Source organism: Pezoporus flaviventris, unplaced genomic scaffold, assembly GCF_033815535.1.
Source record: "Pezoporus flaviventris isolate CSIRO_AGI_PZ_B2104156 unplaced genomic scaffold, CSIRO_AGI_Pfla_v1 ptg000063l, whole genome shotgun sequence".
Classification (NCBI taxonomy): Eukaryota; Metazoa; Chordata; class Aves; order Psittaciformes; family Psittacidae; genus Pezoporus; species Pezoporus flaviventris.
In genome coordinates this window covers 4,374,565-4,395,505 of record NW_026892611.1, presented here as the reverse complement: position 1 = coordinate 4,395,505, position 20,941 = coordinate 4,374,565, and the positions used below count along the sequence as shown (strand labels likewise).

At 49.6% G+C, this 20,941-nt stretch overlaps 2 protein-coding genes across 6 annotated transcripts in view; both read left to right on the top strand.

The window, feature by feature from the left end:
- Positions 1-3,280, top strand: part of ULK2 (unc-51 like autophagy activating kinase 2) — a 40,732-nt gene extending 37,452 nt beyond the window's left edge. Inside the window, exons 26-28 of one of the 2 annotated variants that reach the window (XM_061470303.1) lie at positions 187-344; positions 1,195-1,330; positions 1,432-3,280. In XM_061470303.1, the coding sequence (XP_061326287.1) occupies positions 187-344; positions 1,195-1,330; positions 1,432-1,499 (362 nt within the window). In that variant the 3' untranslated portion in view covers positions 1,500-3,280. Of the gene's footprint in view, positions 1-186; positions 345-1,194; positions 1,331-1,431 lie in introns of those variants that run through there. The other variant, XM_061470304.1, reaches the window with a different exon arrangement.
- A 10,733-nt stretch (positions 3,281-14,013) lies between these two features.
- ALDH3A2 (aldehyde dehydrogenase 3 family member A2) lies at positions 14,014-20,396 on the top strand. 4 transcript variants are annotated; one of them, XM_061470299.1, is made up of 11 exons: positions 14,014-14,217; positions 14,597-14,828; positions 14,921-15,006; positions 15,807-16,015; positions 16,192-16,309; positions 16,446-16,587; positions 16,785-16,951; positions 17,451-17,550; positions 18,173-18,408; positions 19,431-19,554; positions 19,984-20,396. In XM_061470299.1, exons 1-10 carry the CDS (start codon positions 14,056-14,058, stop codon positions 19,506-19,508), a joined length of 1,530 nt encoding a protein of 509 aa, XP_061326283.1. In that variant the 5' UTR covers positions 14,014-14,055; the 3' UTR covers positions 19,509-19,554; positions 19,984-20,396. The 4 variants fall into 4 exon arrangements, with proteins under 4 accessions (XP_061326283.1, XP_061326282.1, XP_061326285.1 ...); XM_061470298.1 differs by having other exon boundaries at positions 19,871-20,396; XM_061470301.1 differs by lacking the exon at positions 19,431-19,554.
- Positions 20,397-20,941: the final 545 nt, after the last annotated feature.

Sequence of the window (20,941 nt, the reverse complement as noted above, 5' to 3'; positions counted from 1 at the left end):
AATTATTTGATATATACCTAATTTGTAGAAGTAAAAATTTGATATATATCTAATTTGTAGAAGTAAATAAACATTAAAAGCTCAAGTTTAAACAGATTGACTTTGCTAGTGCTGGGAAGACCTGAATTTAGGCTATGCTGTTTGGTTGATTTATTTTGTTTTAATTTCTTCTTACTTTTCCTCCAGTTGTGAAAAGCCTCAATGAGAGATACAAGTTCTGTATTGGCATGTGCAAGAAACTGACTGAAAAGTTGAATCGTTTCTTTTCGGACAAGCAGAGGTTCATTGATGAAATCAACAGTGTAACTGCAGAGAAACTCATCTACAGCTGTGCTGTAGAAATGGTTAAGTTACTCCTTTTACCTAAATGATAGGACATTAAGATTAATTGCTTCCTTCTCTCTGCATCACCAGAAAATAGAATGTATGTTTCCAGCATTCTGTTCATGGTAATCTCTGTTAGTTTTTCACTCTCTTTCCTGCCCTGCCTTAACTGTGGCTATAAAGTTCCTGGCAGATACTGCTTCTCAGGGACATTTCCGCTACATCAGCACATTTGGTACAAAACCACTAGGAAATGAACTCCTAAGCCACACAGCTCTGTGTGCTGCAGTCTCCTCCAATAAGGCTTAGTAAAGCACAGAAGCAACAGAAGTAGCTTCATCAATCTACCAGGTTAATCTGAAGAACATCAGCCTGTCCATACAAAGCAAAAACAGTAGGAAAAAATGTGGAAGCTTTTTTTGTGTAATTGATAAACTTTTTATCTGTTATGGAGCAGAGGCAGTAACCACACAAGGAACTTAACTGCTTTTGTGATGAGAGGGAAGTCTTTTTAACACAGGTGTCACACGCAAGACAGTGGCAAATACTGTGGTTAACCCTTATAATGGTGCGGTCATGCACAAATTGTCTTCTTTGCAAGAGAATGCGGGTGTAAGAACAAGCATATTTATTCATGTGTTGTTGTAACACATGTAAACCAAAAAGATCAGAAAGTGCTGTTATAGTTTATATGTGCAGAATACACTTAATACAGCACGGGTGCTGTATTCTCTCAGACTTTGTTTTGTTATCTCACAGTTATAAAAACAGATCAGCTACATTAAGGTTCAAAAATCATTCCATTTGAATTTTTCGTTTCATTATTTGCCTGACGCAGTTTATGTAACTGAATCTTCTGAATGATTGCAGGTTCAGTCAGCAGCTCTGGATGAGATGTTTCAGCAAACTGAAGATATTACATATCGATACCACAAGGCAGCCTTGCTGCTGGAAGGACTGACTAAAATACTGCAAGACCCTGCAGATATAGAAAATGTACACAAGTGTAAGTTCAGATTGAATCATGAAAATATTGACAACTGCATGGAATTAATGCATTGTAAAATAACACTGGAGTCATCACCTATTTGTCACCTCTCTCTGCAGATAAATCTAGCATTGAGCGAAGGCTTTCTGCACTTTGCTGTAGTACAGTGGCTGTATATGAGCAGTAGAAATATCCCAAGGACCAGATGGTGTGAACATACGGGACCACATCAGTGATACTGCACTTTTTTCACTACAGCTTAATTGTTGTTCTTGTTCTGCCCCGTGTGGAAGATGATTCTTTCATTTCTGTGGTGACTACCAAAGAAACAGCAGCATTATTCAAAGAGGAGAAATTCCAAAAGTACACTTGCCTTACTGATCCAGCAGCTCCGTTTTCTTCCTAGCAACAGAATTTAAGAGTCTCTCTTCACATTTCAAACTGATCCTTGTACGTGTGCTTTGGACTTGAATGATCAGGGGTTTGGGTGTTTTTTTTTCCTCATGAGGTTTATAGTGAGTGGATCCTTCTGCATCAGGTACAAAAAGACATTTCCCTCGGGAGATTCCCTCAAATGTTTGTGAAAAATATTTTTAAGTTGTCAGTAAAATGTGGCAGAGTGGATTTGGGAAACCCTAACTATGTGCAAGTGCTGATTGAAGGGGCTAAGCTGGCTTGTATTGGAGCTCACATGTTGTAAACGTGGCTCAGCTTGTTATATGAAGGGATGATGAGGAAGTGCTTCTTTACACAGGGGAAAGATGGTCATGGAAGAAATTGTGCTCCATCTGTGTAACATCCCCAGTGGGTTTTCAGCTGATGTGGATACAATTTGATGATCTTCTTCCAAAATATTTTGTTTTGCACTAATTTACTAAAGCAACTGTATATTCATTTTTGAAGAACTATGTTAAAAAATTAGAGAAAGAAGGCACAATGGACTAGGCTGAATTTCATTTCAGTGTACATAAAATTCTTTTCAGAATTTCAAATGTAGCTTCTAGAAGACTTTCAGACAAACTGTAAAAACTTGTATTCATGTGAGCCTTTCCATTTTATACCTATTTGTCTAATACTTGAGTAACTACTGGTCTGGACTTTTCTCAGTAATAGCAATGTTGAGTTGCTGGTTGTTTGCTTTTTATATAGATTTGGTTGCATCTTTTATTGTGCATGCAATACGTGCATTAATGCCTGCAGTCTCTAGGGATGTAATGACAGTTCTCTGTAGTTTGTTTCTTGGGCAGTATTACAAGAAATACTGTAAACTGAAAGGTTCTGCAAGGAACCATGCAAAACCAGAAAATAATGTTGGAGTTTGAGATGCTGATAACTTGATGTAGAATATCTACATACAGTGTGTGTGAAAAATCAGGATTATTATGTGTGCATTCTGGGGGAGAGGTGGGAAGCTTCATTTAGCCTTATAGGCATTATCATTTCAAGCATCCCATGAGATCATCGGGGCAGTGATTTGCAAAGTATTTAGGCAGATCAGCTTCTCTGGAAATGGTTCCTATACTTTATCTTGGGGACTTTTTTTTGTTACTCAGCTGCTTGAATACTTGAATAAACCATTCTCCAGGACAAAAATCATTTTAATCCTCTTAAACACAGTGATCTGAATTATTTGACAAAGTTGTACAGGGCTTACACATCAAAATACTGTTTCAGTGTTTGGATAACCATGTGTTTCCTTTACTTTGACAGAGTAATGTACTTTTTACCTTATTTATCTGTATGAAAATCCAACAGTTAATTTGAAAGTGTTTGTTTATATAATGTTTGTATTTTTAGGTCTTTAATACGGTGTTTCTACCTCTCCTTTGTAATTGCATGCATTATTCTTGAAACTAGGTAATAACTCACTGAACTGTTGCGTAACAAATAGCCTTTTTATTATGGCCTGTATAAATGTATATTAAGGTAAAAATAAATACTGACACTAGAAGTGTTTCTATGGTAAAACTGACTTTCTGTGTCTCTATAACCAAAAGCCAGTGGTGTTAAACCAGCCTGTGCTTGGCTGGTTAAACCAGTTGCTGAATGTTCCCCTTAGCGCTTGGATGTACCACCAGGGCAGGATGGGGCAACTTGCTCGAGTTTGTTATCTCTGGATAGCTCTGGCACAAAGTGTCCCTGAGTTTGTTTTCCATGGCTTCAGCAAAACAATTTACCCTGCTTTTTTTTAGTTATTCTTTTAAACTTGGATTTGAAAACAAATATGCTAAGTAGGTTCCTGGGTAACAGCTGTATGTTCTTTCAACAAGGTGCTTAGTTGTTGCCTCTAGCAAAGAAGAGCTGTCTGGGCTGCCAAAACAGCGTATAGAGAGCGGATTGACAAAAACTGGCAGTAAGTTACAATTTCTATCTAAGCTTTACAAAAAACAGGTTTTGCCCCCTTGTAACCAGTATCCTCTCCCCAGCCAAGGTGTGCTGTGGTAGCCTGTGTGTGGCTGTTGTGTTCTTTAGTTGTACCATCTCCCAGTTAATTATTTTAAGAAACCCCTACGCTTTTTGACTAGCACATGAAGAGGATGAGGAAGAAGTGAGCAATGAATGCTAATGATATGTCTGAACACAGATCTAGAAACAAAGCAAAAGCCTTAATGCACAAGTCTAGGAGATAGGCGGCTTTTCCCAGGAACTCACTGGTTTTTGTTGCCTTTCTTTTTTTCCTCAGGAATCAAGCTCATTCTCCTTCCACTCTTGCCAGCAAGACTACAGCTGCACAAACAGGAGAGGAAGAAAAGGCCTATTCTTGTTCGCTGTTTTCAGGAGGAGGGGACCAATGTTCATGGCCTGTCTTTCTGCATAAACTCATTCTACAAAGATCCTGAAGCTGTCCTCTGTCTTCAGCTCTCTGTGCTGAATAGGAGGTGCTTGTTTCTACCACACACTTTTTTCTCAGCCTTTGATAGAACTTGAAAGGAGATACTGGATGTGCTTTTCTAGTTCAGCTCTCTAGCATCTACTCAAGAGCACCATGTTCTGTACTTGTTCCACTCTCTCCACAGTGTATAATATAGACTGAAGAATCTAAACCATGTTTTGATTCTGACATTTGCTGCTTTTTATAAGCAAGAAGTTGAACTCCCCCTGAGCCCTTCCTCTGATACAGTGGATGAAATCCACGTAATTTAACATGCAACTAAGATACTACAAAGTATTGAAAAGCATTTTTCAGTTGAGAGGTGTGAATTGTTCTTGGGAGTCACTAGGTTCTGCATAGTTCTTGCTACAGCCATATCCAGGTATTGCCATTGTCACCTCTGGGTTCAGAGGCAGTAGCAGTTGTGATCCACTGGTGTCACAGCACTGTGCCATGCACAGCCCAGCTGTACCGAAGAGGGAAGTTTCCTTTTTTTATCTCTACAGCAAGTAAAGTGGGATACTGCTGCTTTCACAGCTTGTGGAGGTTTTGAAATTCAGATAGGCTGGCTTGTGACCTGGCTTGTGACCCGGCTTGTGACCCACCTCCTTTTGGTTTCCTGCTTCCTCTCCTAGTCTGTTTTATTAAATTTGGATCCTTTGACTCCTTTGCTCTGAACTCTGCTTCCTACTATCTTTTTTTCTGACTGTCCAGGATGCCTTTAAGTCTTCAAGCAAATCTTCTTTTAGCCTGAACTTCCCTGTCCAACCTGAGCCATAACCCTGGCTGTGACTTGTTAAAAAGCTCCCACGTAGCTCCTTCTTTCTGTAGATCAGAGAAGTGTATCTCGTAACCCCTTTCTTGAGGTTTGTAAGTCAGCTGGAGCCCAGTCTAACCAAGTCTTGGCACTGCTTCTTCGGACAAACACCTTTTCAATAGGCTTTTGTATGCGACAGGCTCCCCCCTCCTCTTTGGCTGAAAGCAAACCAAGTGCCAGTGGTGCTGCTGAGTCTTGTTGCAGTCTTTGTGCCAATCATTTCCATTGTTTCTTTGTGTGGCTTTCACATTTTCCATGGCCCCAGCTATGTCTACAATGCAGCCCACAGACCATGGGTCTATACGACACAGTATCTTGTTCTCACAAATGTGAGATCAGCCACAGCTTTCAAAACAAGTGATGCCATAAATGAACTAAGCTGCATTTATTCATGTAGGTTCCTTAAAACCTCTCCCTGTTGTTAATCTTCTGTACCTGCTTTTGTGATTGAGTGCTGTTTGGGCTTCTGTTTCTGCCGGTCTTGTGCCACTGGCCAGATTGTGTAACTTTGGAAAATACTTGGAACTTGAGACTAGGTAGATGTTTAAGCAGAAATTGAGGATTCTCAGCCTGGCTTACAACTTGAAGTTCTGTAAGTGTGGTGTGTGAGCTAAAACCATTTCTTCATTAGCTGTGTTATTTGGTGGACTCTTGAAACTGCACAGTTTACCTCCTAAACCAGAGTTCTTCCCCTGGCTCTCCATGATGCTTTTGAGAGCAGGGCAAGGAATAGTACAAGGGAATGCTCCCCAGGCCTAGAGCCTGTCACACTGCATTGCCTTGCTATCCCTGACTCCATGAGGGGGGTGAAAGCACAGGGCTGTGAGGAATAGAGTGGAGAGGAGAGTCTCAAGCTCCTCTTCTCACTGAAAGATCTCTTGCTGCTGCAAGTGTAGCCCACTAGAGCACCCCCAGTGCTGCTTACCTCCTGATTCCTCTGGAGTTCAATTTCCCCATAAATAGTTCCCTTTGTTTCCTAGTGACTAAATAAAAATAGAAGACACTGTCAGCTCCCAGGCGTGGGGAGCACACTGCAGACCATGCATTTCACTGGGTGCTGTCTGGGGTATTATTCCATTTCATTCAAGATCCCATGATTCGCTGAAATCCACGTGTCTTGCCCAGCTGCTGCAGGGAGACTCAACTGATATTTTGTGACACTTAAAATACCCTCAGCCTTGCTTTCTGTCCATAATTTGCTAAAAGGTGTCCCTGACAAGGAAGGACTAAGAGGGATCATCTACCAGGTTGGAGCACGCTGCTGCCAGGTTTCCGCGAAAGTGAGGCACTGTACCAGCCTGCTGGCCACTGAGATGAGCTGGGACGTGACACCAAGCACAAGAAGTGCTGCTGTGGCATGATGACCCTCATGCGGAAGGATGAGAATTTTCCAGGCTCTGGAGAATGGCTACTCCAGAAAACAAAGGTAAATCACCCTGCTCCAGCAGACATCCCCTGCTGTGCTTGCTGTGCACTGAGGATGCATTGCATTATTTCCCCAGGGGCAGTGGAATACTCCATGCTCAGAGATCTTTTTACTCTGATTTCAGTAGCATTAATTCCTTATCTAATTTTCCTTGGACCTCCAGACAGCATGGTGCCTGGTGCCTGGACAGAGCTCTGCCTGCAAGGATGCGAACAGAATTAAGGCGAGTATGTTTGCATTGGGTACTGCCCATGTGAGGAATGTTCCCAGTTCTCCTTACCCCTGTATCCTTGAATGCAAAACCCAGCTCCTTTCCAAATAACCAAGTTCAAGGGCCCTGTCAAGCCCAGCCTGTTTTTCTTTCACATGCTGCCTCCTGCATGCCAGTATTGGCAGTTGCTCTTGTCATTCTTTTCCACAGCAGGCTGTTTACTGCTGAGATTTGTGCAATAGCTTGTGAAATGTTCACATGCTGGTTAAGCTGCAGCCCACGAGTTGTTAGCAAAGCCAAATGACTTTATGAAAGCCAAGCTTTGTATCTGGGGGGAGTTGTGGCTCAGGTGCAAACTGCTGAGCTAAGAGGCACCCCCTTGCCTTGGAGAGCTGGGGAGATGTCATGAAACTTTGAGGGGAGAGCATGTACTCCATGCTTGCTCCATCTCTTGGGCATGAGCACATGGCCCTGTGTGTTGCAGGCAGGGATTTAGTTGGGCATAGTTTCAGCTGAGCAGCATTAGCAGTAAACAGTCTGTGTAAGAGCATGTCAGAACCAGGAGTGTGTAACAACCTGGGAGTAATTCCCAAATTCAAAAACGTACCCTCGCATTCATGACAGTGGGTCATGCGTCGGTGAGTGTAGGCTGTTAGGGAGGGATGGGATCCATCTGTCTAGAAGGGGAAAGAGAATCTTCAGTGAGATGGGCTTTAAACTGAAGGACTGGGGGGGTAGATCATACCAGCCAGTGCAGGGACAGATGTTCCTTGAGTGCCTCTCAAGATGAGGATCAAAGGCCTAACAAGATTGAGGCTGTTTATGTTCATGGTGAATCCTCTCGCACTCGTCTGGGGAACCTGGCTGTGAAATTGCCTCTCTGAAGTGCCGGGATACAAACACTGGAGTATGGGGAATAAACAAGATGAGCTGGAAACCTGTGCATGGTTGCAGGGCCATGATCTCATTGCAATGATTGAGACATGGTGGGATGTCTCAATAGCAGCAAACAGTCAGTGTAAGAGCATGCCGGGCGCAGGAGTGTGTAGCAACCTGGTCCCACGACTGGAATGTTGTCCCGGGTGGCTGTGTGCTCTTTAAAAAGGCCAGGTCAGAGAGGCGAGGTGGTGGAGCTGCTCTTCACGTGAGAGCAAGTGGAAGGTATCGAGCTTTACCCAGTTAAGAGTTGACGGGTGAGAATTAAGGGCCAGGCTAACCTGGGGGACGCTGCTGTGGGGGTTTACTACAGGCCATCTGACCAGGAGGAGGCAGGTGATGAAGCTCTCTATGGACGGCCGGAACGAGCCCCATGGTCAGAGGTGTGAGCAGCCCCGCAGCGTGGGGCAAACAGCGCCGGGACTACCGCTCCTGTCGGGACGGGGCCGGGCGCAGCCCCAAGCCCTTGTCAGGACGTGCCCGCGGACGTGAGCGAGCAGCGACCGACAGGGGGCGGTACCGGGAGGGGAGCCACCGCCGCCTGGCGGAGAGAGCAGCCTTGGGAGCGCGGGCGGGGCGGGAGCCGTTGTCGCCGCCATGTCCGTGCCCGCCCTCACGCACCGCGTCCGCTTCCCTGTCGGGGCCGTGGTGCGGGCTCTGCGCGGCGGCAGCGCTGCGAGATCGCCGCTACCGCACCATGGTCCTGGGAGGGCGCAGCGGAGCGAGAGTGACGGCGGCACCGCCGGGGTCGAGCGCGGGGCCGTTCTTGGGGAAGGGGGGGAGACCAGTGTGGGGTCCCGGTGTGGGGACCCGGCTGTGGCGGGGACAGCCCCGTGTGGCAGCCGGAGAGGGGCAGCGCCTCGGGGCTGTGCGGTGCCCCTGCCGTGGCGGTGGTGACACGTGGGTCGCGGAAGCTCCCGGGCTCCCCCGGTTCAGCCCCGGGCAGTGGGACTCGCTCGTTCCCGCTGACGGCGCCGTGAGCTCGCTCTCAGGTGGCTTCACACGGGTTCTAACCCCCATCTCCAGGGAGCGAGTCCTCGGCAGGGTCCTGCAGGCACACACGGTGTTAGTGAACGTTTCACAAAGCCGGGTGGGGAAGAAGGAAGACGCAACCAAACAAAAGCCTGTAAGGCAGTAGGTACCATGCCCTTGGCTTTATAAAAGCTCCGAGAGGAAGGGGACAGTTGCTTTCTTTGGACAGCCCCATTGTGTGTTAACAGGTTTAATTTCTTGGTCATTCCTCATTGGTGAGACCCAAGCTGTGGCCTTGTAATGGGTGGTGAGAACTCAAGTCAATGTACACTTCCTTTTTGGTAGTTCAGTGTTTCTGTAGGTGGGTGTTTTGTCTGAAGTCTTTCCAGTGTTGTCTGTTACAGTGATGGACATTATTAATATGGTTATCCTTTTTCTGCACTTCCCATCTAACAGAATAATGCAAACAATTGTTAAATTTAACTGCGTTGTGTGAGGTTTTGCTCTTAACCCTGTGATGTTTTTTAACTGGCTTTGTTACTTTTTCTGTTCAGTTTCATCAACAGGAGAGCCGTAGGTATCTGACAAAGAATGACACAGCTGGAGCAGATGTGGACACAAATGTGCGACTCCTGAAACAAAGAGGCCGTACACAGCGATCCTTATAGAGTGAGCCATGCAGGATGTTCGCTACTCTGTCAAACCACATGAGCACGAAACAGCAGGTTTGTTTTCTGGCAAAATCAGCTTCTGCTCAGAGGTGTTGTCTTCAAGTGTCTCTTCTGTGGTGTGTGTTTTAAGCAGGTCTGTAAATGCTCTTTCTTCTGAATGTTTTTACAGGCAGAGGAAGCTATCAGAGAGTTAAAGGAGACCATGCAAATGGAACATGCTCACATGAGGCTGCCTTGCCCAGTAGGAGCGTGGTGTTCACCTGCTGGTGCAGAGCCCTCATGAAGTCCACACGCAGGGAACAAAGGCTGTGGGGTGAGTGCAGTGAGCACCATTCCCTCAGGCCCCTTCCCCAGCACCCCTCATTTTGGCTGTGCAGGCAGGAGTTGCTTGTACCTGTGGCCAAAAGGTGAGATGAAATAGAGGCAGCAGTGGACATGGTTGTCCTGTTGAGGCCACTTTCATCACGGAAATACTGCTTGAACTGGTGGTCCATGTAGTCTACCACTGGCTCAGAGAGCTGAGTTGTGGGGACAGGGGTGTGACTGCTTGAGTTCCCTGTGGGATCCCCAGGATTCCCAGGATCCCCAGCTCAATGCTTGCCGTGGTTCAAGCATTGCAGACTGGCAACCTATGGGCATCCCACCCTCGGAGCTGCTGGCACCCACGGTGGTGCCGCTCAGCCCTGCGGAGAGCCCCACAGTGCACACCAGTCAGTGGTGTTGACAGCACCACTAAAGCCTGGTGTGTCCACAGTGGTCAGCACAGTTTGACTCTCTTCTCGATGTTCACCACGTGGTGGATGATCACTGTCTGCGTGATGTGCTCTCGCTTGTCCTTTCCCCTGCCCAGCATTGAGGGTCTTCTGCAGGGTCCCCAGCAAGCGGCCCGATGACACTGCGTGCAGCAGGCACATGCCATCCCATCGCACAGCTCCATTCAGCTGGGTGAGGGGCTGCCCATTGTCTCAAAGATTGGTATGAGAAGCTGACGTCCATTGTCTGAGAGATGAATGTGAGGAGCTGCAACAAGACTCCACAGTCCAGACTCCACAGTTACCTCAAGGATTAGTGTGCGGAATTGCCATCCCATATCTCCATGATTGCTGATTGCAGTTGAAGAGCTGGCTGCAAGACCAATGAAAGTGGATGCACCTGATCCACCAGGAATGTACAGTACTTGAGATTAAGGACAGAGATATTCCCCCCCCCACATAATTCAAAGGGGGAAAAGGTAATCACTATGTGGCCACCCACCTCTGATGACAGATACTGACTCTAGGGGACACCCACCACCGAAGATGATGACTTGGGACAGTGGTGACTGTCTTTCTCTGCACCCTCAATTCTTGCCTAATTTCTGTCCTTTCTTCCAGTCTGTCCCATTGCTGTCTTTTCTATAACAATCTTCTTTTGTAATAAACCAATGGATTATGGTACTTGACCTCACATCTTAATTTCATTCTGGCAATCACGAACAAAGTATTTCTGACACAGGGTTTTTCGCCAGTCAGACCTTGACACCCTTCAGGGGCATGAGGACATGGGTGGCACATGCCAGATGCTGCCCCAGCACCCTGTAGCACCCACCCTGAGCCTGCTGTGCCAGGGAGCAGTGCAGAAGGAGACATCCTTGGGGGGAACACAGGGACATGACACACTGCTTTGTGGGAAAGCAGCACCGATGGGGATACATGGCAGTGATATACTGGGAAGCAAATTTGCTGATATGAAGCTGGGGCAGTGGCTGATACACCTGAAGTTGAGCTGTCATTCAGCATGAACCTTGATAGGCTGGAGAATTGAGCAGAGAGAAACCTGATGAGGTTCAATAAGGGCAACAAGTCATACACCTGGCGAGGAAGAACCTCAAGTTACCAATACAGGTTCAGCTGAAAGTAGTTCAGCTGGGAAGAACCTGGGAGTACTGGTGGATGGTAAGTTGACTAGGAGCCAGCCCTTGACCCAGGAGGGACAAGAATATCCTGGCATGCATCAGGAGGAGTTTGGTAGCAAGTCAAGGAAGGTGATTCCTCTCCCTCTACTTGACCCTGGTGAGGCCACACAGGAGCCTTGTGTCCCATTCTGGTCTCCTCAGTAAAAGAAAGTCAAGGAGGTACTGGAGAGGGTCTCCTGGTGGCCACAAGGATGATCAGGGGGCTGGAGCATCTCATCAGGAGAGACTGTAGGAGCTGGGCCTGGTAAGTCTATAGAAGAGCAAACTGAGAGGGGATCTCATCAATGCAGGTCTGGGTTCCAGGGGGATGGTGCCAGACTCCTTTCAGTGGTAAGCAGTGACGGGCTGAGGAGCAATGGTAATAATTTAAAACACAAGAAGTTTCACTGCAACATGAGGAAGAACTGCTTTCCATTGAGGGGGGCAGAGCACTGGAACAGGCTGCCTAAGGGGGTTGTGGAACTCCCTGGTTGGAGACATCCAAAACCCACCTGGAGCCACTCCTGTGTAATCTGCTCTGGGTGGCTCTGCCTTGGCAGGGGTTGGACTAGGTGATCTCCAGCCATCCCTTCCAACCCTGATGATTCTGTGACTTCCCAGAGCAAGCTGTAACATGTCTGTTTTTAACTGGAATGTGCCCAGCCTTGCCTCCTCATTTCCCTGCCTTTTCTTGGCTCGTTTCCCATGCGAGTGCTGTATCAAGGTCAATTCAACTGTCCTGGCCAGGCTATTCCTGTCGATTGCTTTCCCTCCTACAGGCCACCACCTGCATTTTCATGTGCTGGTTGGTTTTCCTTGGTCCTGGTCTCTCTTTCCCAACCGTTGCTGGCAGGATGCTGGGATCTCTTCACCAGCACTCGAGCTCAGAAATGCTGCGCAAAAGCTGAGGTGCTGGGTGCAGTGCTTGCTCTGCAGGGAATCGGACTCTAGAACTCAAGGAGTTATAAAGCAGGTATGTTTATTACAGCCCCCAGTGCAAAGGGGATCACTCCTCCTAACTTGCACACCGAGGGATTAAGCAAGCAGATATTTGTTACATACAAATATGCATATTCATTAGGTTCCCGAGAGAGCGTTGGGGTTATTGCAGTTAAATCTAGGAACTTATCATCCTAAGTCTCCTCCTTTTGGTGCCTGTGCACTGCCCTGCGGTGGTCGTGGGCAGGGGACTTCAAGATGAAGTAAGCAGTCTTCCTCACAGTGCACTTTTCACCTTTGGCACAGTTGGATGCCTCAGTAATCACAAAGCTAGCAGAAACTAACCACATCTGTCACTTTCTGATAGCTACCAGTTTAAAACAGTATGGCCTTCGTACAAAATTTACTGCAAGCAACACAGGACAGGCAGACAAGGAGTATCCGAAAGCTAGCGGGTGTTAGGGAGGCACTGTCTCCAAACTAACCGGTAAGTAGAAGGATGCTTAAGGAATAACTCACTCATGTTAGTAGGGCTACTGAATTCTGTTATCACACCACAAACTTACAATGCAAACATTGTTCTCTATCTTAGACTTAATTAAGCTAAAAGTATTTTAACCCTATGTTTTCCAGGCACTTGCTTTCCTTGTATCACACCCTCATGATAGACTTTGTTTCCCCGATACCGCACAACGTGCTCCTTTACCCCAGATCTGTCGGCGTTTCACAACCGCGGGTTATGCCCAGTCCCGCCCCCAGCCCGGCGGAGCTCCTACAAAGCGGTCACTGCAGCGGATGCACCGGGAGGGAAGGAGCAGCCGTGAGCGGCAGGATCATCGAGGTACCGGGAGCCCTGTCCAGCTCACGCTCTTCACCCTGCTCTGGTCTTTGGTCTTTTCCCCTTTAACTTGCGCTCTTGCCAAACAACCTCCTTCCTCTCTTGTGCTCGCTAAGCGCCTGCCTGCCGCTAATGGACGCTGCTCTGGTTCCTGCCGCTTCCTCCGTAGGCACCGACACGCTGCAACCAACTTGCCCGGTAGCGAAGCCCTTTCCAGCCGCCGCCGCGGAGACGCTCGTTTCTCCTGCGGCCACAAAACGGGGCCGAGGCCCTATCGGGGGAACAGAGCTGGGGGGTCCGGGCCGTACGGGGTAGGGGGGGCAGAGGAGCAGTCCGGTACCGGCGGGGTCGGGGACAGATGCACTGCTGCTGCTGCAGCGCCGCGGCCGCCTCCATTCTGCGCCCGCCGGAGGGGGTGCGGTCCCCCTCGCTGGCTCTCCCATTGCGCCGCCGGGAGGGGTGGAGGGCGCGGCGCAGCCAGAAGCAGACGTGGGTGAGACCGGGGGCGGCGGCGGCGGGGGGCTCGTCTGGGCTAGGCCGGCGGTGCGCGGGTTCGCCTCAGCCCGATTGGTGCTGGAGGAGCCGGCTCGGGGTCCCTGCGCTCGGGGCCGGGGTGCGGGGAAGGCTGCCGGCCCTCGGCTCCGCCCGGCGCCCCTGCTGCGCACTGCCGCTTACTGCCTGCTGGTGCTGCTCAGAATCACAACGTGCAGCGCATCACTGAGGGTTTGAGGAGGATACGGCGGAACTAGGGCTGAAAGAGAGCAGACACCAGCCCTGGAGCCGGGGGGTGGGGTTGCAGTGGGCAGATGAGGGGGAAAAGAAGTTTTGCCTCAGCATGAGAAAGAACTTTACACGGAGGGTGGCAGAGCACTGGAACAGGCCGCACGGGGGGGAGGTTGTGGAGTCTCCCTCTCTGGAGACATTCCAAACCCACCTGGACACGTTCCTGTTTAACCTGCTCTGGGTGGCCCTGCCTTGGCAAGGGATGATCTCCAGAGGACCCTTCCAACCCTAATGATTCTGTGATTCCATGGCCAGTGCTGGAGGGGAAAACCCATTCCCACCTGCAGGAGGAAGCCCTGAAGTGAGCTGGGTGTTGTTGCTCTCTCCTTGCAGCGCTGAGCAGCCATGGAGAGGATGCAGCAGGTCGTTGGGCGGGCGAGAGCTGCCTTCAACTCTGGCCGGAGCCGCGCGCTGGAGTTCAGGATGCAGCAGCTGAAGGCCCTGAAGCGGATGGTGCAGGAGAAAGAGAAGGACATCCTGGCAGCCATCAGGGCAGATCTGCACAAGGTCTGGGTCAATGGGGTTCTCCTATCAGCCGTGCACAGACAGTGGTCAGCCTGGAAGGGAAAGCGGGAAGGCCAAGGGCTGCCTTTGCTGTGCCACATGTCTTTGGCTCATGTCTCCCATGGTCCTGGCTCTCACCATGTCCTGCCAAGGTTTGCTGCCACCATTTCTAAGGAGCTAGTCTAAGGCAGGATTACAGAGGCAGGTCCTGGCTTTTGCCGCACCCTGAGCCACATGCACCCAGACTGTCCTCTGTCAGGGATCCTTTGGGGCAGCACTACCTGCATCAGACACTTTTGAAGCAGCAGAATTTGCCTTGCTTCCCTGGGCTGCTGGAGTGAGTGCCTTTGCCATCCCCTCCCCAAGCTCCCTGTCTTTGCAGAGTGAGCCCAATGCATACTGCCATGAGATCCTGGGCCTGCTGGGAGAGCTGGCCCTCGTCATGGACAAGCTGAAGTCCTGGGCAGCCCCTCAGCCTGTGAAGAAGAACCTGCTGACGATGCGGGATGAAGCCTACATCTTCCCCGAGCCACTGGGGGTGGTGCTGATCATCGGGGCCTGGAACTACCCCTTTGCTCTGATTATCCATCCTTTAATCGGGGCCATCGCAGCAGGTGGGGACCTGCCACAGCCCCTGTCCTTCGTGGGGCCATGGGTGGGTGCCGCACCGTGAGAGCTCAGCGGCCATGCTGCATTTGTCTTGTAGGTAATGCCGTGGTGGTGAAGCCGTCGGAGATCAGCGAGAACACATCTCAGTTGCTGGCTGATCTTCTCCCCCAGTACCTTGACCAGGTGAGTGTGGCCCCGTGCCGGATGTGATTGTCTCGAGGTAATGTTATGCCTTCAAAGGGTTCCTGCAAGTTAGAGCCATATCAGTTACGATAAAGGAAGGGGTGAATGACTCTTAGTGTACAGATGCATATTGATGTGTTCTACCTGCCTTTGCATAAGCTAACATTGCATAATGCTGCTGCAACACAACAGCCTTCTTGATATTCACAACCATGTAAAGAGCTGTTTGTTTACTTCACACTGCAGTGATTGCTCATTTGGACGCTGGGCTGGGGACGCCCCTAGATAAGCACAAGATTGTCTTTGACGCCGGCTGTGCCTGGCTCTCCCTGAAAATCAGGCACTTTTTGCTCAGTGGCAGAAGTCCTGAGTTTTTCTGTCCTGATCCACACTCAGTGTCTGGCAGTTCTGACATCCACCACGTTGTGTCACCGAGACACGCTGTTGCTCTGACAGCACGGCCCCACTGTGAAGTTGTCAGGGAATTAGTGTTTGTGCTAGGCAGGGAGCTAGAGCTCAGGAAGGAGTCATCTCAGGAGAGCCTGGCGATCAGACATGCCCAAGGTTTAATGTATGGGAGCAGCTCTAGAGCCTGACTCAGCCCTGGCCTCAATTTCCGTTTCTTGTGGTTCATGTGCACAAACCGGCAGGTGAATTTCACCTCAGGGAAGGAAGAAGATCTCGTCTCTGTTACCACTGTCTTTTCTCCAGCTCCTAATGTAGCTTACAAGTGAGTCTGCCGACGTAGACCTGCTGCCTTGATATACGTGCTTTACATAAGGCTCTTCTTCACCCCACAGGAGCTGTACCCTGTGGTCACTGGGGGAGTTTCCGAGACAACAGAGCTACTGACCCAGAGATTCGATCACATCCTCTACACTGGCAACTCCACAGTGGGCAAAATTGTGATGGCAGCGGCCGCCAAGTACCTGACACCCGTCACCCTGGAGCTGGGTGGGAAGAGCCCCTGCTACATTGACACAGACTGTGACCTGGCTGTTGCCTGCAGGTCAGGCTATTGAAGCCCTTGGCAGGGTCTCAGCAGTAGGGCAGGGACCCCGTGGGGCAGGTGGACATCTCTGGGCTATTGTCCTCAGGCCAAGGGTGTCACTGGGGCACAATCAGCTGGGCTGTGGGGTCTGCAAAGGATTGACCATGGAGAAACCATCTCTCTTTTCCCCGTAGGCGGATAACATGGGGGAAGTATATGAACTGTGGGCAAACCTGCATCGCCCCAGACTACATCCTCTGCAACCCATCCATCCAGAGCAGCGTGGTGGAGAACATCAAGGCAGCTCTGCAGGTGAGTGTGGAGTTCCTGATGCTGTGGGAGTTACCCCCGTTACAGCCCAAGTCTGAGTTCCTGGAGCTGCAGCCCTAGAGCTGTGGCTGTTGTAAGGGTCTGTGGAGAACTTTGGTTCTGCTGTGCCTCTTGGCAGGAATTCTATGGGGAAGATGTGAAGTCATCTCCAGATTATGAAAGGGTCATCAACAAGCGCCACTTCAGGAGGATCCTGGGCCTGATGGAAGGGCAGAAGATTGCTCATGGGGGAGAGGTTGATGAGGCCTCCTGTTTCATAGGTGCTTCTGGCAGCTGGTGGGGTGGGAAGGTGAAGGGTGGGTCCTTCTGCTCTGGCAGTGGGTGCCTTTTGGGGGCTGCATGTGTCTGTGGCTTGCTTGGGGTATGTTCAAAAGAGGCATTGCAGAGGATGAGGTACTGTGGTGGACTATGTTTTCTATCCTGCTCATGCCGTCTTCTGCTGTCCTGTTTTCTCCAGCACCAACTATCCTGACTGATGTTTCGCCGGAGTCAAAGGTGATGGAGGAGGAGATCTTTGGACCGGTCCTTCCCATTGTGACTGTGAATAATGTAGATGAAGCCATTGAGTTCATCAACCATCGGGAGAAGCCGCTTGCCCTGTATGTCTTCTCCAACAGCAAGAAGGTGGGTCTGGGCAGTGCTCCCCTGCAGAGGTATCTCTGCACAGTTTTATCCTGGACATGGCCAGTTGCAGGCATGGCTCTGTGCAGGGCCTGTGTTGGCACATGAATTGCAGCGTTTGGCTCATGGGGGACCACAGTGTCTCCAGAGCTGCTGGAGGCTCCCAGTCTCTTGCTGAAGTGCTTTGCATTTGCACGGCTTTGTGAAATAGAAGGATAAAATGCTGGATTTCCTCTTTGGTGCCATGGACTCTTAATACATTGCTCGGGAGGCAAGCTCCCAGGTTTCCATCTTTCCTAGCCCTGCTCTTGAGCTTTCCCACTTGAGTTAGCATTGCATGGGGGGGCTTGTTTGAGTTGTCAGCCAAGAAAACTACTGAGGAGAGGAGAAGGCGCTATGGCCTCTTGGCATGTAACTCCCTTCCCAGTCCTGCTGAGTTACATGGTCTTGTCTCTCCTGAGCCTTTGCAATGTTTTGGTTGTTTCTTATTTGCTTTTGCCAGTTAATCAAAAGAGTCATCTCGGAAACCTCCAGTGGGGGTGTTACTGGAAACGATGTCATCATGCATTACCTACTCTCAACCTTACCCTTCGGTGGAGTTGGTAAGTTACTGGAGGAAGGGTAGGCCTTCAGCTTGGTAACGTTTGGAAGAGGTTACAGAACAGCCCACAGGAGCTTTGCAGGAGGAATTTTGAGTGTTACAGTGCTCACAAGCTGACAGTGACTCAGCAGTGTTCTGCTGTGAAGAGCACATGTGTTGTCCTGATGTTGAAAAACAGAGGTATACCCTGCTAAGCTCTTCAGGACACCTTTCTCCCACAGCACCAGTCAGATCTCAAAGCCTTAGCAAGGCGCTTTGTAAGGGAGCTAAATCCAGGGAAGAGCTGGATGCCCAGCAAACAGGGCACACAGGACCACAACAAAGTACTGGAGAGTGTGCAGTTAGAACAAGATGGGGAAGAAGAGGAGTGGAGTGCAAATGGACATCTTGGAGACTGACAAATGCTGCAGAGAGGAAGGATGAGTTGGCTCCTGTGCAGGAGCGTAGGGGAGGAGCTGTGCTTTTGAGCTGCAGCAAGGCAGATGTAGGACAGGTAACATGCAGTGCAGCTGGCAAGCAACTTAAATCTTCCTGAGCTGCTGCTTTCTCTGCTGGTGGCCTCACGTGGCCAAAGGTCTGACTGGCCAAGCCTGTGGTGTGACTGCCTGGGTTGTCCCCCTCAGGTAACAGCGGGATGGGTGCCTACCACGGCAAACACAGCTTTGAGACCTTCTCCCACCACCGCTCCTGCTTGATCAAGGACCTGAAGATGGAGAGTACAAACAAACTCCGGTACCCACCTGGCAGCCAGAAGAAGGTGAACTGGGCCAAGTTCTTCCTCTTGAAGCAGTTTAACCGAGGTCGAATAGGACTGGTTGTCTTGGTCCTGCTGGGGATTGTGGCAGCGCTGGTGCTAAAGGTGAGCTTTGCGTCCTTGCCATCTACGTGAGTGCACGTGTAATTCACCTGATCTTCTGGACTTTCAGTCTTTGCAACTGCAGCCCTTTCTTAGAGCCTGGCCTGTTTTTTTCCTGTCCTGAGACTTTCAGTATGTGACCCGCCTGAAACAATCAAAATCTGCTTCTCACTCTTGCAAGTGGTACCTAGAATAGAAATGTCCTAAGAGAGCTCTTCTAGGCTGCCTGTTTGTAGCTCTGCTTTGGTAGGTGATAGGTGAGAGAAGCTCTCTCTAGAGGCAGGGTTGGTCTGCTTTGGTCAGGTTAGGAGTGGTTTCAGTTCCAGGGCTTCCTTCAGCAGCACTGTGAGCTGCTCTGCAGCCTAGCCCAGACTGCTGCCATTTTTTGTCATGTTGCCCTGGGACAGGCAGCCTATGTCCTAAAGCTGAGCTTCACAGCAGGCCCATGTTCTGCACCCGGTTGCAGCCCCCATCTGAGCTTAGCTCAGCTATTTTCCTTTCCTGCCCTGTTTCCAGCTGGGTACTGCAGAAGCGTGGGCTGTCCTCGCCTTTCTGCAGGGGGCAGAAGCCTGCTGGTGCTGGCTGGAGGACTCGGGGTGCCCCCTGAGGTGGAGCAGTAAGAACTAAAACCAAGTATGATCCCTGTCCCTGTTTGTTCTCTATGGCTGGCAGACCATGTGCACTATGCGTGCTTGTGCTGGCGGCTCCTTGCAAGGCTCAGCTGTGCATCCTGAGGGCTTACTAAGTTTAAGGGAGCAGCTACTGCCGCACACAAGGTGGCAAGGTGGATCAGGACTCTGCCCTTCTATCTGTTTTGCATGTTACTGCTGCAAGGAGACGTGCAGGAGCCCAGCAAGCCAGCGGAAATAACCTGCATGCTTATTTGAGTTGGGGAGGAGGTGTAAGAGCCAACAACTGCCTTGGACTTTGAAGCACCAGCTAGGGAGGCAGGCCCTGTCTAGGTGAATGGCTTCTCAGTGAAGGGGGAAACTCACGGCATCTCCAAATCATTTGGGTTTTCTCAGAATCACCAGTCTGTGCTGAAGAGAAAAGCCCTCTTGATTGTGCTGGCTGTTCAGAGGCTGGGCTGGCTCAGTGTGTGATAAAGAGGAGCAGGTTTCAGAGCACTGCTGTGGCTGTCACAGTGAGGTAGGAGCCTTTTTCTTCTCCTGTGTGTAGACCTGGTTTTAGTTTGGGCAAAGCTCTGTTAGAATAGTGAATGTGGGGCTTGGAGGATGTTCTCTGTGGAGCCAGAGAGTGATGCTTCCCCCTGGCAGTGCTCAGAGCTCGTACAGCACCCAAGATAACCAGTCTATGCATGCTGAGGGGCAGGAGACAGGTGAGCTGGACCCTGTGGATGTCACCCTGGGTGAAGGGTCTCTGCTTCAGGCTGTTCTGGAAAGGGAATTGGCTTTGTTCTAGCCAATCCTTCACAGAACGTTGGTCTTGTGTTTTGCTTTTACAGATGGTTTACTACTGAGGAGAAGGTGCCATGTCCAAGTCATACTCTTGAGTGCTCACTTTGTGTCTGTTTCCTTAATCTGAGAAGTCCTTTTCTTTTCTGGTGGGTTATTTCAGTGAGCTGTGGAGCACACAGAGTAGCCTTAGCAAGGCACTAACCAAGGGAAGGCTTGGACTCCTGTTTACTAAACAGCCATGCTGCAGCAGACGGACCAGTGGGTGCAGGCTCTCAAAAGGAGGACTGCAGAACAAGAAATACCATTCCCTACTTCCACCCCTGCCATGCAGAATGCCTCTTCCAGGAATATGCACAACGTGTCTTGCACCAAACTGCTTACATTGCCTCAGTGACAAACAGGAGCTTGAGTTTCAGCTGTGAGGGGGTTGATGGTATTTTCCCTGTGGGTTTTTGGGTTTGTCTGTCTACTGTTACGTTCTGAACAACCACCAGCTTGGTGATGAGTCTGGGACAGGCTGTGCTAGCTGATGCATTTGACCAATGGTTATGAATAAACCTGAGTTTCCCCTCACTGTTCAATTGAAGTGAAATATTCATGACCCCTGCAAACCAGAATCCTGCACAGCAGGTATTACAAAGATGATACTTGCACTGCCTGTATTCCACTGATAAATGTATCTTATGCTCCTGCAAAAGAACTTTGAGGCCTTAGAGTAGTTTAGAGAAGTGGGAATTGCAAAGTGCCCGGTTTAAGTGAGGTAAATTTAAAGCTTATCATTAAATGCAATATATGGAGTAGAAAATTACAGTGCAATAGGTTGGATTTCTTCATGCCTAATGGAAGTCCATGCGCCAAGCCTTTTTAGTGATCTATTTTGCAGTACTAAATAAACACTTTAAACAATAAACAAAGCGTGGTAAGTCCCTGCGGTCTCCCGGGGAATCCTGCTTATGCTCAGCTGCTCCCAGCTCTGGCCACGACTTGGCTGGACATCACAGATGTTGATGTGCCTCTGCAGGAGCCACAGGTACCCGGTGCAATGACTCCCCTGCCTGTGGGGAAGGACCAGTCCAGTCCATCTGGATTCCCTCCCCCTGCAGGCGCTGCCAGCCTGG

Coding starts and splice junctions, on each gene's coding strand:
- ALDH3A2 (XM_061470299.1), top strand. CDS start 14,056: ATGGAGAGGATGCAGCAGGTCGTTGGGCGGGCGAGAGCTGCCTTCAAC. Junction 14,218..14,596: donor TCAGGGCAGATCTGCACAAG/GTCTGGGTCAAT, acceptor CTGTCTTTGCAG/AGTGAGCCCAATGCATACTG. Junction 14,829..14,920: donor AATCGGGGCCATCGCAGCAG/GTGGGGACCTGC, acceptor TTTGTCTTGTAG/GTAATGCCGTGGTGGTGAAG.